This window comes from Hylobates moloch, unplaced genomic scaffold (genome assembly GCF_009828535.3).
Source record: "Hylobates moloch isolate HMO894 unplaced genomic scaffold, HMol_V3 SCAFFOLD_2, whole genome shotgun sequence".
NCBI lineage: Eukaryota > Metazoa > Chordata > Mammalia > Primates > Hylobatidae > Hylobates > Hylobates moloch.
In genome coordinates, this window is record NW_026652277.1 from 49,729,729 (window position 1) to 49,744,499 (window position 14,771).

The 14,771-nt window shown below is 37.6% G+C and overlaps 1 protein-coding gene across 39 annotated transcripts in view; it reads left to right on the plus strand.

Annotated features, from left to right (window-relative positions):
- SEC31A (SEC31 homolog A, COPII coat complex component) overlaps window positions 1-14,771 on the plus strand; it is a 76,540-nt gene that overhangs the window by 25,420 nt on the left and 36,349 nt on the right. For 15 of the 39 annotated variants that reach the window (XM_032148896.2, XM_032148927.2, XM_032148938.2 and 12 more), the window contains 10 exons: window positions 428-589; window positions 794-946; window positions 3,064-3,300; window positions 4,278-4,352; window positions 5,093-5,131; window positions 5,944-6,021; window positions 9,737-9,812; window positions 10,375-10,553; window positions 12,499-12,625; window positions 13,813-13,958. In XM_032148896.2, the coding sequence (XP_032004787.1) occupies window positions 428-589; window positions 794-946; window positions 3,064-3,300; window positions 4,278-4,352; window positions 5,093-5,131; window positions 5,944-6,021; window positions 9,737-9,812; window positions 10,375-10,553; window positions 12,499-12,625; window positions 13,813-13,958 (1,272 nt within the window). The remainder of the gene's footprint in view (window positions 1-427; window positions 590-793; window positions 947-3,063; window positions 3,301-4,277; window positions 4,353-5,092; window positions 5,132-5,943; window positions 6,022-9,736; window positions 9,813-10,374; window positions 10,554-12,498; window positions 12,626-13,812; window positions 13,959-14,771) is intronic. The other 24 variants (XM_032148954.2, XM_032148961.2, XM_032148969.2 and 21 more) reach the window with 3 other exon arrangements.

Sequence of the window (14,771 nt, forward strand, 5' to 3'; positions counted from 1 at the left end):
CAGAATAGTTGCTTGAGCCCAGGAGGTGGAGGTTGCAGTGAGCTGAGGTTCCTGCCACTGCACTCCAGCCTAGGCAACAGAGCGAGACCCTGTCTCAAAAAAAAAAAAAATGTTGCCTCTAATAGAGTGTGCTGGTCTTTCAAATGCATCCACTATTTTGAACACAGAAAAGCCTCAGTTTTTAAAATGTGTTTATTCAAATCTGATTGAAATTTTAAGTTGCATTCCTGTTAATCAGAATAGGTCATCATAATGGATCATTCTTGCACTTTAAAAAATCTTAGTATTCTTTTTCCTGGCTAAAGATACTTTCTACAAAAAAATGTTCAATTTAGCTATACTTGTTGACTACATTAATTCAGGTGTTTTGGTTACAAAGTGGCCATACCATTTTCTGAGTTTTGTTGTTTGTTTTTTGTTGGCCTAGGTGTTATATGAACTTCCCACCAACACACAGTGGTGCTTCGATATTCAGTGGTGTCCCCGAAATCCTGCTGTCTTATCAGCTGCTTCGTTTGATGGGCGTATCAGTGTTTATTCTATCATGGGAGGAAGCACAGATGGTTTAAGACAGAAACAAGTTGACAAGGTAATAGGAAGTATTAAAGTTTTCTATTATAATGCCTGAAAAGAGTGTGTGTTGTGTAATATTTTGAAATGACTTCACTGATTAACAATGCTGGTTAATTGGACAGTTGTGACCAAAAATTTTTTTGGAGATGACTGGAAAAAAATGAAAGTTGGTTTGTGTATGGTCAGATTCTCATGTTATTATTATTATTATCTTTTTTAGCTTTCATCATCTTTTGGGAATCTTGATCCCTTTGGCACAGGACAGCCCCTTCCTCCATTACAAATTCCACAGCAGACTGCTCAGCATAGTATAGTGCTGCCTCTAAAGAAGCCGCCCAAGTGGATTCGAAGGCCTGTTGGTGCCTCTTTTTCAGTAGGTGGATTTTGTTTTTATGGTCCATAGGCACAAAGGACTTTTTATACCAAAGTGTTACTATAGGGTCACTCTGATGGAAGAAATCGGGGTTTAAGTTGGGATTTGAGGTGTATTTGTGGGTATTTCATCATTCAAAATGGTTTCTCTGAAAAATTGGAACCTACTCTTTTTTTCCCTTTTTAAAAAATCATGGTAAAATATACATAAAATTGATCATTTTATCCGTTTTTAAATATACAGTTCAATGGCATTAAGTACATTTACATTGTTGTTGTGTAGCCAGCACTTTATATTCCTCCCCCCTCCACCCCCGTTTGTTTGTTTTTTTTTTTTTGAGACAGTCTCACTCTGTTGTCCAGGCTGGAGTGCAGTGGCACAACCTCAGCTCACTGCAACCTCTGCCTCCTGGGTTCAAGTAATTCTCCTGCCTCAGCCTCCTGGGTAGCTGGGATTACAGGCACGTGCCACCACACCTGGATAGTTTTTGTATTTTTAGTAGAGATGGGGTTTTACCATGTTAACTGGCCTGGTCTTGAACTCCTGACCTCAGGTGATCCACCCGCCTCGGCCTCCCAAAGTGCTGGGATTACAGGCATGAGTCACAGCACCCAGCCCTCCTCCCTTTTTTTTAAATTTGTCTTCCTTGTCTCTCTCTCTCTCTTTCCCTCCTTCCCTCCCTTCTTTTTCTTTTCTTTCCTCTTTTCTTTTTGCAGGGAGTGTCCTCCCTCCTTTTCATCCTTTTAGCTTTCTTTTTTAATTGCCAGCTTTTTTTAATTGTAAAAAATGCATAATGTAAAATTTACTATCTTAACCATTTTAAAATATACACTACAACCATTTTTAAATATGTACTACAGTAGTGTTAACTGTATACACGTTGTTGTGCAACAGATCTCTAGAACTTTTTCATCTTGCAAAACTGAAACTCTGTGCCCTTGAACAACAGCTCCCCATTTCCTCTTTCCCTTGAATCCCTGGTAACCACATTCTACTTTGTTGCTAGGAGTTTTACTACTTTAAATTACTCATATAAATGGAATCATGCAGTACTTGTCTTTTTGTGGCTGGCTTATTTTACTTAGCTTAATGTCCCCAAGGTTTATCTGTGTTGTAGCATGACAGAATTTACTTCTTTTTAGAGGCCAAATAATATTGTATTGTATATATATACCACATTTTCTTTATCCATTCATTTGATGGTCATTTTGGTTGCTTCCACCTTTTGGCTATTGTGAATAAATGCTGTGGTGAACATGGGTTTGTAATTATCACTTTGGGATCCTGTTTTCAGTTTTTTGGGACATACACCCAGAAGTGGGATTGCTGGATAATAGGATGGGTCTATATTTAAGTTTTTGAAGAACCTCGATACCATTTTATAGCAGCTTTACCATTTTACATTCTCACTAATGGTGCACAAGGGTTCTAGTTTCTCTGCATCCTCTCTAGTACTTGTTTGTTTGTTTGTTTGTTTGTTTCTTCCTTTTACATTGCTGATACTTTGCCTAATTCTTTCATGCCAGACTTCTAATAGCTTGATTTCATATTCGTTGCTTGTCTTTTCCCCTCTAATCTCTACTACATATTCCAAGATTAATCTTCCTAAAATGGACTTTTGAATATGTTTTATGTCACTCATAAGTCTGTTCTTTGGATCTACTTAATCTTCTCATCGTCCTATCTGGTCTTCTCTATCTGGGTGGATCACTTGAGGTTAGGAGTTCAAGACCAGCCTGGCCAACATGGTGAAACCCTGTCTACTAAAAATATAAAAGTTAGCCAGGCATGGTGGCCGGCACCCGTAATCCCAGCTACTCGGGAGGCTGAGGCAGGAGAATCACTTGAACCCAGGAGGCAGAGGTTGTAGTGAGCCAAGATCCCACCTTTGCACTCCAGTCTGGGTGACTAAGAGCGAAACGCTGTCTCAAAAAAAAAAAAAAAAAAAAAAAGTACATTTCATCTAGAACAGAAATTGAAATGGTGTCAGACTGTGGCACATGAGAGGTCATATCAACTAATTTCATCCAGATTATCTGTTTAGGCCACTTTATAAGCACTTTTTTGGGCCATATCCTTGGGTTAACCACTGAGTTTGTTCATTCTCTCTTTTACAGTTTGGAGGCAAACTGGTTACATTTGAGAATGTCAGAATGCCTTCTCATCAGGGAGCTGAGCAGCAGCAGCAGCAGCACCATGTGTTCATTAGTCAGGTTGTAACAGAAAAGGAGTTCCTCAGCCGATCAGACCAGCTTCAGCAGGCTGTGCAGTCACAAGGATTTATCAATTATTGCCAAAAAAAAATTGATGCTTCTCTGACTGAATTTGAGAAAAATGTGTGGTCCTTTTTGAAGGTAAAGTTGCTATTTAAAGCTATATTATTTCATTATCTGCAAATTTAACTGTTCCTTTATATTCTAAACCTGTCTTCCTATTAAAGAAACAATTGAAAAAGTGTGATTTCAGCAATTCGTCATGAAATTAAGAAGCCTTATAAAGAGCATACAACCTAACTTATGTCCAGAGTTTTTCCTTCTCTACTTTGAAAAGTGTAACACAAAATACATTTTTAATAAGTAAAAAAAAAAAAAAAAAAGATCTGTTTAGAGGAGAGTGACACTGTCAGCATACCTATTTTGAAGATGAGTACATAGAGTTTACTATAATGAAACAGAATATTTAATATCTATAGTAGATCTAGTTAAGGAAAATGGAAAAAGAGGAAGAGGAATAGAGGAGAGAGGTTGGAGGCATTTTTCCTTTTACTTTAAGAGGAGTTAGAATAGAATAACAAATAGAATTTCCTGGTTGGTCATTTCACCTCCACTGGAATGTCTATTTCTTTATACAGTACTGATTTTTCAAAGGTAAAGCAGTCTTGAATAGTTAGGTTAAAGTCTAAAATTAAAGAATTTATATTTTGTAATAATTTTGGGAAAGAATTTTAGGACATAGAATATTCCACATAGTTTGAGTTTTGTATCAGTTTAACCTTTGGACATAACCTCTGGACATAAGTAATTACAAAAATTAGTGTTCAAAAGTAAGCTTTATTCAACCAGGATAATTAATTACTAGTATATTTACTATTAAAAAATAACTTATTTAAAAAAAATGATTCTGGGCACATGTTCTCAGGACCTCCTGAGGCTGGGTCTCCAAATAAAAAACAAAAAAACCCACTATTCTTTGGATTCCTTCTAACAGTGAATCTTTAGAATGTAGACTTCAGATATTTTTAATAATTCTCTTTGGAATTTGATTCATTCTTATAAAAATTTGGCCTTTAAATGTACATCTTTGTTTTAAGAATACGTCTGTTTTTTAAAAGGTAAACTTTGAGGATGATTCTCGTGGAAAATACCTTGAACTTCTAGGATACAGAAAAGAAGATCTAGGAAAGAAGGTAAACTTTTGGGAAAGTTAGATGGCATGCTATTTATGAATCATACTTTTAGAAAATAAAGTACTACACAGATTATCTCAAATCACCCAATAAACATTTAATAATAATTTGTGTTTGGTTGCCAGCGTTTTTTCTTTTTTCTTTTTCTTATTCTCCATCATTACCCACAGCGGTTGCCAGAGTTTTGAATACATATTGATAAATGACTATGTAACTTGTATTAGCCCTTCATCATTCTTTAGAAATGGCTAGAGTTTTCTGTAGCATTGCAGGTTGTTGCATGTGTGGTAGAGGTATACTGTGCACTCTAAGTGCATATTGAAGATTAGTGCTCTTTTGATGTGAGGCAGAACTAAGATCACATCACAACCCCACTGCTTAGTGGCTATGTCTTTGCTCACTCCTTTAGAGTTTTATATTTAACTTTATTCGTAGTCTAAACTTCTTGAGGCTGTAACTTTTTTAGGCTTGTAAGAGATTGATATGAAAGTTTTACTTGCATGCCTGATGGCAAAAAATGAGGAAATAGAATGATTGTCGGATTATTTCTAATTACTTCCATGTGAAAGAAGCTAGAACCATGGAGAACCAGTTCTGCATAGCTTTTATTGTTTTTTTAAACACACTATTCCTATAAGAACTTTTGTGGATTTTCACCAGTGAGAAGCAAGAAGTGAACATTTGCTGGATGCTCTGAAATAGAATTCCATGTAGTAGGTGAGCTGTTATTTTTATTTCAGATTGCTTTGGCCTTGAACAAAGTGGATGAAGCCAGTGTGGTAAGAAGGCCTTTAAAAGTAGCTACCTTCTAAAACTTTGGCTAGGTCATAACAAAGAAGGAAATATCATTTAAGAAATTTGTGTTTTATGCTTTATGGTATAAAAATAAATGCTTATTCTAGATATTTTAATGTTAATAATTCTCATTTTAAAATAGCATGAGCTTAGCTGGTAGAGCATTCCTTTCTCTTGACATACATATTTGAATTTTGTAAAGGAGGAAAAACAGAATTAATGACTACTCAAATACTTAAGATAAATTTTTTTTTTTTTTGGCTGGGAAAAAAAAATTGGTAGGAAAGAATGGGAAAGTGGGCTGGGCATGGTGGCCCATGCCTGTAATCCCAGCACTTTGAGAGGCCGAGGCGGGTGGATCACGAGGTCAGGAGTTCAAGACCAGCCTGACCAACATGGTGAAACCCTGTCTCTACTAAAAATACAAAAATTAGCTGGGCATGGTGGCACACGCCTGTAATCCCAGCTACTTGGGAGGCTGAGGCAGGAGAATTGCTTGAACTGGTAGGCGGAGGTTGCAGTGAGCTGAGATTGTGCCACTGAACTCCAGCCTGGGAGACAGAGTGAGACTCGGTCTCAAAAAAAAAAAAAAAAAAAAAGAATGGGAAAGTGTTAGCAGTAATAGTTCTTTGCTTTTCCTCTAATGGTGTTTCTCAAATAAATTTACTCACTGTTGCTTCTTATGATTAAACTAGCTCTGAATGTTGTTGGTTGGGTCTTTTGTCTTCCTGGTTCACTAATAGCCTTTTAATGCTACATTCTTCACCTTCCCCTGTAATTGTTTTGTGTACCAAAGGCTCTTAAAGACTCTGACCAAGTAGCACAGAGTGATGGGGAGGAGAGCCCTGCTGCTGAAGAGCAGCTCTTGGGAGAGGTACTTATTTTTTTTTTCATATTATATTGGACAAATCTGTGATATTTGTGTATCTCACATTAAAATAAGGAAAATTTTCTTGACTACTTATGGCAAAATAAAGTTGAAATAAATTGTTTTCTTTGAGATGTTTAGGATAGGAATCTATTTACCTATACTGACAGAAATATCATCTCCAGACTCTAGTTCTCCAACCTTGTTTCTGGATTATATGGTTTAAAACTAACAATTGATGTGAGATTGACATTATTTGGTCAGATGACTATTAGGATGTCAAACTGAAAAGAGATTTTATTCAGACATCCTCATTGCATTGCGTGTAAAGTTAATGTTTTTCTTGGCCTATAATTTTGGGCCAACTATCAGTGGCATAGGCCTCTGAATTAGTACTGAACATGGAGTTGAAGTAAAGGATATTTCACTAAACTTATTGTCATGATTTTCAATAAATGTGTCCTTAGTTGATAATTTTTGTAAATAATTAAGAAGAGTCCTTGAACATGGAGTTACATCATTAATTTTTCCTTTTAATTTTCTGGGTGTTTTTTTATTTAACCACTAATGAACAAATCTGTAATTTACTTTTCTTGCTTTCTACTTTTATTTCATCTTGGAAAATTAATCAACAAGTTCTTCTCATCTCATCTTTGGCTTTTTCATTGTTCTTTGTGATATGTTGACTATGGAATGTTATGTATAATTTTTTACTAAGTTATAAAAATAATTCAGTAAATTTAGTCTATTACAAGATGATTGCAAAAATCATTCTCCTTAGAAGTGGATCTCCTAGAGTTTAATTAACAAGGGAATAAAGGATATGGATAAAATCTTACTAAAACTTTGAACTAGGCCAGGCATGATGTTTGCTCATGCCTGTAATCCCAGCACTTCAGGAGGCCAAGGTGGGAGGATCACTTGAGGCTAAGAGTTCAAGACTAGACTGGACAACATAGTGAGACCCCATCTCTAAAAAAATAAATAAATAAAAAATTAGCCAAGCATGGTGGCACATGCCTGTAGTCCTAGCTATTTGGGAGGCTGAGGTAGGATCACTTAAGCCCAAGAGTTCGTGGTTGGAGTGAGCTCTGATCACACCATTGCATTCCAGCCTGGGTGACAGAGCAAGACCCTGTCTGATTTAAAAAAGAAAAGAACTAATTTTGAGAATATTTAGACGGAATTGTGAGATACATAGAGAAATGTACTTTCATTTATGTACGACTAGACTATGTATTATCAAATAGAAGATCATTTGGAAATGCACTCATGAATAATAGGTAAGAAAAATATGCATTTAATGAAATAGTAGTCATCAGTGTGTACTTTTGGTTCCCTGAAAAAATGTGTTTAAGGAGGTAAAATCTTCCCCTTTGTCTTAATGAGCTATTTGTTTCATAGTAGCTTACACATTGAAGGCACTCAATACCTAATAAATCGTGCATTCTTTGGCCTTATAGTTCAGAAGTCCGTAAATAAGGATAAATTGTTGCTAGAAAGCAAATTTGAGAAATAATGAGTTAAAAAAAAGAAAAGTGGCCGGGTGCGGTGGCTCATGCCTGTAATCCCAGCACTTTGGGAGGCTGAGGCGGGCGGATCATGAGGTCAGGAGATTAAGACCATCCTGGCTAACACAGTGAAACCCCGTCTCTACTGAAAATACAAAAAATTAGCCGGGCGTTGTGGTGGGCACCTGTAGTCCCAGCTGCTCAGGAGGCTGAGGCAGGAGAATGGCATGAACCCAGGAGGCGGAGCTTGCAGCGAGCTGAGAATGCGCCACTGCACTCCAGCCTGGGCGACAGAGCGAGACCCTGTCTCAAAAAAAAAAAGTATTTTTATGCAAGTTTGTTAATGAATGTAATTAGATCAGTGTCTCTGATTTATTCCTTAATGTGAATAACTTAAATTCTTAATTTCTTTGAGTTTTTGAATTCCAAATGCTTCTCTTTAGTTGGGGAAAGGGAATCAGGGTTATAGATATTCTCCTGTAATAGTCAACATTAATAATTAAGCGTATTTGCAGATGGTGCAGTGCTGTACTCTGCATTAAAATTACCCAGATCTAAAATGCCACTGTACTTGAATACTAGATATTTACATTCAGATGTGTGGATAACATAGCACAGAAGATAGATATTTCGTCTCATGTAAGAAAGCTGTGTTTTTCTTTAAAAATTTATCTCTAATCTCTGATATATTTTTATCTTATTTTGAATTTTTATGCATGGGAGAGAAAGCATTTAAAATTATTTGCCAGCAAAATGTCTCCATTATATTTCTTCTAAAGAAAGCATTGAGTTTATTTTTAATCAGTCTTGCAGGTAGTCTCAGAAATTTATAACAGAACTGTATATATTTTTACCAGACTAACCCACTGTTCCAGGTATGACTAATTTGAGTGAACATGAAATGTATACTTGAATTTAAGTGTATTAATAAATAATGTACTTATATTACTTTTATGTTATGGGTACCAAGTGATTTTTTTTTCATTTTTTTTTATGATTCAGTTAAAACAAAAACACTTTATAATCAAATCCAGTGGACAGGAATTCTTAGATGTGTAAAAGTAGGTTTGTTTTAAAATTTAAAAATAGTATAATTTAAAAATATATTTTCCAGCCCGGCGTGGTGGCTCACGCCTGTAATGCCGGCACTTTGGGAGGCCAAGGAGGGCGGATCACGAGGTCAGGAGATCGAGACCATCCTAGCTAACTCGGTGAAACCCCGTCTCTACTAAAAATACAAAAATTAGCCGGGCGTGGTGGTGGGCACCTGTAGTCCCAGCTACTTGAAGGCTGAGGCAGGAAAATGGCGTGAACCCAGGAGGCAGAATTTGCAGTGAGCCGAGATCGCGCCACTGCACTCCAGCCTGGGTGACAGAGCGAGACTCTGTCTCAAAAAATAAAATTAAATAAATAAATAAATAAATAATATATTTTCCGTATTTTGAGCCAGTCATAGTTACCTAAGAAAACAAAGATTCTTCAGCTTCGTTACTGAGATACCAGTAATGAATATGTACATGTTGGTTTGTTTAATAGTGTTCTTTTTTTTTTTTTTTTTTTTTTTAAAGAAGATTGCTCTGTTGCCCCCGGGGAGGGCAGTGGCGCAATCTCAGCTCACTGCAGCCTCCGCCTCCCGGGTTCAAGTGATTCTCCTGCCTCAGCCTCCCGAGTAGCTGGGGCTACAGGTGCACACCACCGCCACCAGCTAAGTTTTGTATTTTTAGTAGAGGCGGGGTTTCACCATCTTGGCCAGGATGGTCTTGATCTCCTGACCTTGTGATGTAATCTGCCCGCCTCAGCCTCCCAAAGTGCTGGGATTACAGGGACGCACCACCATGCCCGTCTAGTTTTGTATTTTTAGTAGATATGGGGTTTCACCATGTTGAGCATGGCTGGTCCCGAGCTTCTGACCTCGAGTGATCTGCCCGCCTTGGCCTCCTAAAGTGCTGAGATTACAGACGTGAGCCACTGTGCCCAGCCTGTTTAACCAGTATTCTTCATGACCTTGGATTTTATTTATGATTATATAATGGGAGGTAATATTTAGAGAAGTCATAGATCTTAGTGTAAATTTGGATCTGCGAACTTTTCTGGAATAACTTGGTATGTCATCTACTCTGTAGGTGAAGAATCGTGTGTAAATTTTTTTTGTCAGTAAATCATTCCACAGTTTTATTCTGGCTAAATTGTTGCTTTTTTCATCTCTTTAGCACATTAAAGAGGAAAAAGAAGAATCTGAATTTCTACCCTCATCTGGAGGAACATTTAATATCTCCGTCAGTGGGGGTAAGTACTTGTTGGTTTTGATTTCTAATTTTTTTTAACCATTGGAAAACAAATAGTTCCTGCGTTTAAGTTAAAATGCTTCAAGTCAGGTGCTGTGGTGCATGCTTATAGTCCCAGCTACTTGGGAAGTTGAGGCAGGAGGATCACTTGGACCCAGGAGTTTGAGGCTATCCTGGACAACATAGTGAAACGCTGTCTCAAAAAAAAAAAAAAAGTTTTATCACAGGTGGTAGAGTGTGAGAAAGAACTCACTTTTCCTTTAGTACAGTATATGTAATCAGTGCCTTGGGAAGGCTGGTGTGTTCAGACACCTAGGTAATCTTTGATAATCCAGTTAAAGCAGTCTGGAAAATGTATTATTTTATATGTATCTCAGCATATTTCTATAGATCTCTTCCATAAATACCAATAGCTTGTGTTAGAAATTAATCCACTAGTAATCAAAATTAGTGTTGTGGTCTCCATTCATGTATATATATAAAAACTGATAGATGTAGTAGTTTGTTGTTGGTTTTGGTAACAAAAACTCTATTAACTTGGATGTATTATTTTCTTGTTGCAGACATTGATGGTTTAATTACTCAGGCTTTGCTGACGGGCAATTTTGAGAGTGCTGTTGACCTTTGTTTACATGATAACCGCATGGCCGATGCCATTATATTGGCCATAGCAGGTGGACAAGAACTCTTGGCTCGAACCCAGAAAAAATACTTCGCAAAATCCCAAAGCAAAATTACCAGAGTATGTTATTTTAAAAATAAGCAATAACGTATTTATCTTTCTAATTATAAAAACAATACACTGTTATTATAGATAACTGAAATGCAGAAACCAGTAAAGAATTTTAAAAACTCATTCATAATTCCTTGACCTGGAAATAGTTGTTGGCATTTTGGCATGATTATTCTAGTTTTGATGTTTTTGTATATATTAATAATTTTAAAGACGGGGTCTTGCTCTGTCACCCAGGCTAGAGTCCAGTGGCGTGATCTTGACTGACTGCAACCTCCACCTCCCGGGTTCAAGCGATTCTCCTACCTCAGCCTCCCAAGTAGGTGGGATTACAGGCATCCGCCACCATGCCTAGATAATTTTTGTATTTTTAGTAGAGATGGGGTTTCACCATGTTGGTCAGACTGGTCTCGAACTCCTGACCTCAGGTCATTCGCCCGCCTCGGCCTCCCAAAGTGCTGGGATTAAGGCGTAAGCCACCATGCCTGGCCTTATTAAATTTTTTAATTGTGGCAGGGCACAGTGGCTCACACCTGTAATCACAGCACTTTGGAAGGCCAAGGTGGGTGGATCACGAGGTCAGGAGTTCGAGACCAGCCTGGCAACATGGTGAAACCCCGTCTCTACTAAAAATACAAAAAATTAGCCGGGTGTGGTGGCGGGCACCTATAATCCTAGCTACTAGGGAGGCTGAACAGGAGAATCTCTTGAACCTCGGAGGCAGAGGTTGCGGTGAGCCGAGATCACACCATTGTACTCCAGCCCAGGCAACAGTGCAAGACTCTGTCTCAAAAAAAAAAAACCAAAATTTTAATTGCTCTATAATATTTCTTGGTAAGAATATGTAATGTTTCCCTTATTTTGTTATGTTTAGGTAGTTTCCAGTATTTTCCAAATAGAAATAAACACCCTTGTTTATATAGTGATAAACACCTTTGTTGTGCCTAAAGACTTGTACAAATTTCTAATTATTTAAATTGAACTGTAGTCATAGAAGAGGAATTTCTGGCACAGACGGTCTAAATTTTTTTTTAACTTTTAAGTTCAGAGGTACATGTGCAGGTTTGTTATATCTAACAAACTTATGAGTAAACTCGTGTTATAGGGGTTTGTTGTACAGATTATTTCATCACCCAGGTATTAAGCCTAGGACCCATTAATTATTTTTTCTGATTCTCTCTCTCCTCCCACCCTCCGATAGGCCCCAGTGTGTGTTGTTCCCCTCCATGTGTTCACATGTTCCCATCCTTTAGCTCCTATTTGTAAGTGAGAACATGCGGTATTTGGTTTTCTGTTCCTGTGTTAGTTTGCTAAGGATAATGGCTTCCAGCTCCATCCATGTCCCTGCAAAGGACATGATCTCATTCTTTTTTGTGGCTACTTGATGTTATTTCTACATCATAAAAAAAGTAATTTTTATCGAAATTAGTCTTCATAAAAGTTGTACCAGTATTGAGTCCCATCAGCCTCATCTTATCTCATTCTCTCCTCTGTTATCTTTTAGCCACAGTGGCTGCCTTGTAGTTCCTCCCTCACTCATTGCATGTTCCTTTCTCACTGGAACTTTGCATCTGTTGTTCCCTTGGCCTGGAAGGCTTTTTCATTCTTGATGAAGTTAATTCCTGCTTGTCCTTCAGATCACATGTCAAAAGTCTACATGCTTGGGCAGTTTTTCCTGATCCATCTGACCAGGTCACACCTTTCTATTAAAGGTTCTGATAGCATCTTGTATTTTTCCTTCTCAGCACTTTATGAAATATGTTGTCAGTTGTTTTTGTTGTTGCTGTTGTTTCTTGAGGAACGGTAATACCATTATTATGTCATTTGATTCAAAAATATACTTCATTTTGCTGCTGCATTTGGCATGAAATACTTGACACGATTAATTAGCCAGAATTAATTTTTATTGCTATGTTAAAGACTTTTAATTCTTCCTTTGTTTTCCTTTCTCAAGCTCATCACTGCAGTGGTGATGAAGAACTGGAAAGAGATTGTTGAGTCTTGTGATCTTAAAAATTGGAGAGAGGCTTTAGCTGCAGTATTGACTTACGCGAAGCCGGATGAATTTTCATCCCTTTGTGGTAAGAGATGTGCTTTATATTTAACTGCATTTACATACGTGGCAGGGTATATTGTAAATAAACTTAAATAACAAATTTTATTAGAAACTTTTTAAAATCTGCGAATCACAAAAAAGAAGTTCTCATTTCAGTGCCTTTCTCAGATTTATTAAATACATCTTCATACCTACTTTTTTTTTTTTTTTTTTTTAGTCTTTTAGTGATTTTGGTTTTAGACAGACAAGAGTTGGAATCTTGCCTCTGCTACTTAGTAGCTGTATGATCTAGGAAAAACTACTTTCTAAGCCTCAGTTTATTCATCTGTAATAGACCATAAGTAGCTCTCACTTAATAAATGTTAGCTATGATAAAATTAATAATGATAACATTAGAATAGAAATTACCATTATAGGCCATGACTGAACTGGTGGCTGAGGAATAAATATTTGCAAGAAAAGCTTAAGGCTACTAGTATAAAAACAAATAGCCATTTGCTGCCTTGAAAGAATTATAAGAATATAAAAATTACAAGATACTAACTGCTTTTTTTTTTTTTTTTTTTTGGAGGTAGAGTTTTGCTCTTATTGCCCAGCTGGAGTGCGATGGCACGATCTTGGCTCAGTGCAACCTCCGCCCCCTGGGTTCAAGTGATTCTCCTGCCTCAACCTCCCAAGTAGCCGGGACTGTAGGCATGCACTACCATGCCTGGCTAGTTTTGCATTTTTTGTAGAGACAGGGTTTCACCATGTTGGCTAGGCTGGTCTTAAACTCCTGACCTCTGCTGATCTGTCTGCCTCAGCCTCCCAAACTGCTGGGATTACAGACGTGAGCCACCATGCCCAGCCATAACTGCATTTTTATAAGTAATTTATACTAGACTTAGCTACCATTGAAAAATCTATTCCAAATGTGCCGTTAGGGTTTTTTTGTTCAAATGTTGTTCCCATTTATTGTTTTTCTAATTTAATTAATAAAAATTAGTTGTACAGTTAGATAATAGTTTTGTAAAATCATTTATTATATACAATTTTTCATTCCTATTCATTTAACAAATGCATATTTACTGAGCATTTAAAGTGATTTTGTTTCTGTATGCTATTCATTGGTTATGAAGCTTAATCCATGCCTCTGAAAATATTATTTAGCTGCTCACAACCTCATATACAGATTGCCTTGGATATAATCTTATATTTTCCTCTTACTTACAGATCTTTTGGGAACCAGGCTTGAAAATGAAGGAGATAGCTTCTTGCAGACTCAAGCATGTCTCTGCTATATTTGTGCAGGGAATGTAGAGAAATTAGTTGCATGTTGGACTAAAGCTCAAGATGGAAGCCACCCTTTGTCTCTTCAGGTAGTATCTTTGAAACAAAAGGCACTTAATTTTTAGGGTTGTCTTTCACCCTACTTATCATCAAGTTATAATCTATAAGTTCATTTCTTCTATACATTCAAGAACTTCTTTTGCTGGATAATTATATGCATTTATTGCTATCTTTGAAGAAGCAAAGTTTGAGATGATAGGACAGGAAAATGGGGTTGCAGCTGTTGTAAAATCGTGGTTGTGATTTGTGAGTTTATTGGGGGAAATCGGTGGCAGGAGGATTGAAAACAGCTCTAGGGTTTACCTTGTTTTCTGTGTGCTCCTCTGTCTGCTTCCAGTGGCTCTGCCTGCCATGAGCAAAGAAAGAAGCAACGTGGGTAAAGGAATAGGAGGCATCCCTAATACCAATAGAGAATCTTTATGGTTAAGGGAAAATGAAAGTGAGAGGTAAATGGAATCCCATGTAACAGAGGTCCCCAACCCCCAGGCCATAAACCAGTACCAGTCTGTGGCCTCTTAGGAACCTGGACTCACAGCAAGAGGTGAGCGGTGGGTGAGCGAGCATTATTGCCTGAGCTCTGCCTCCTTTCACATCAGTGGTGGCATTAGATTCTCATGGGAGCACGAACCCTGATGTGGGCTGTGCATGCAAGGGATCTAGGTTGTATCCTCCTTATCAGAATCTAATACCTCATGGAACAGGCCAGGTGGAACAGTTTTATCCCGAAACCATCCCTCCTGCTGGCCTGTGGAAAAATTGTCTTCCACGAAACCAGTCCCTGGTGCCAGGTAGGTTGGGGACCACTGCCATGTGACACCAATACACAAGCAAGAGAGGAAGTA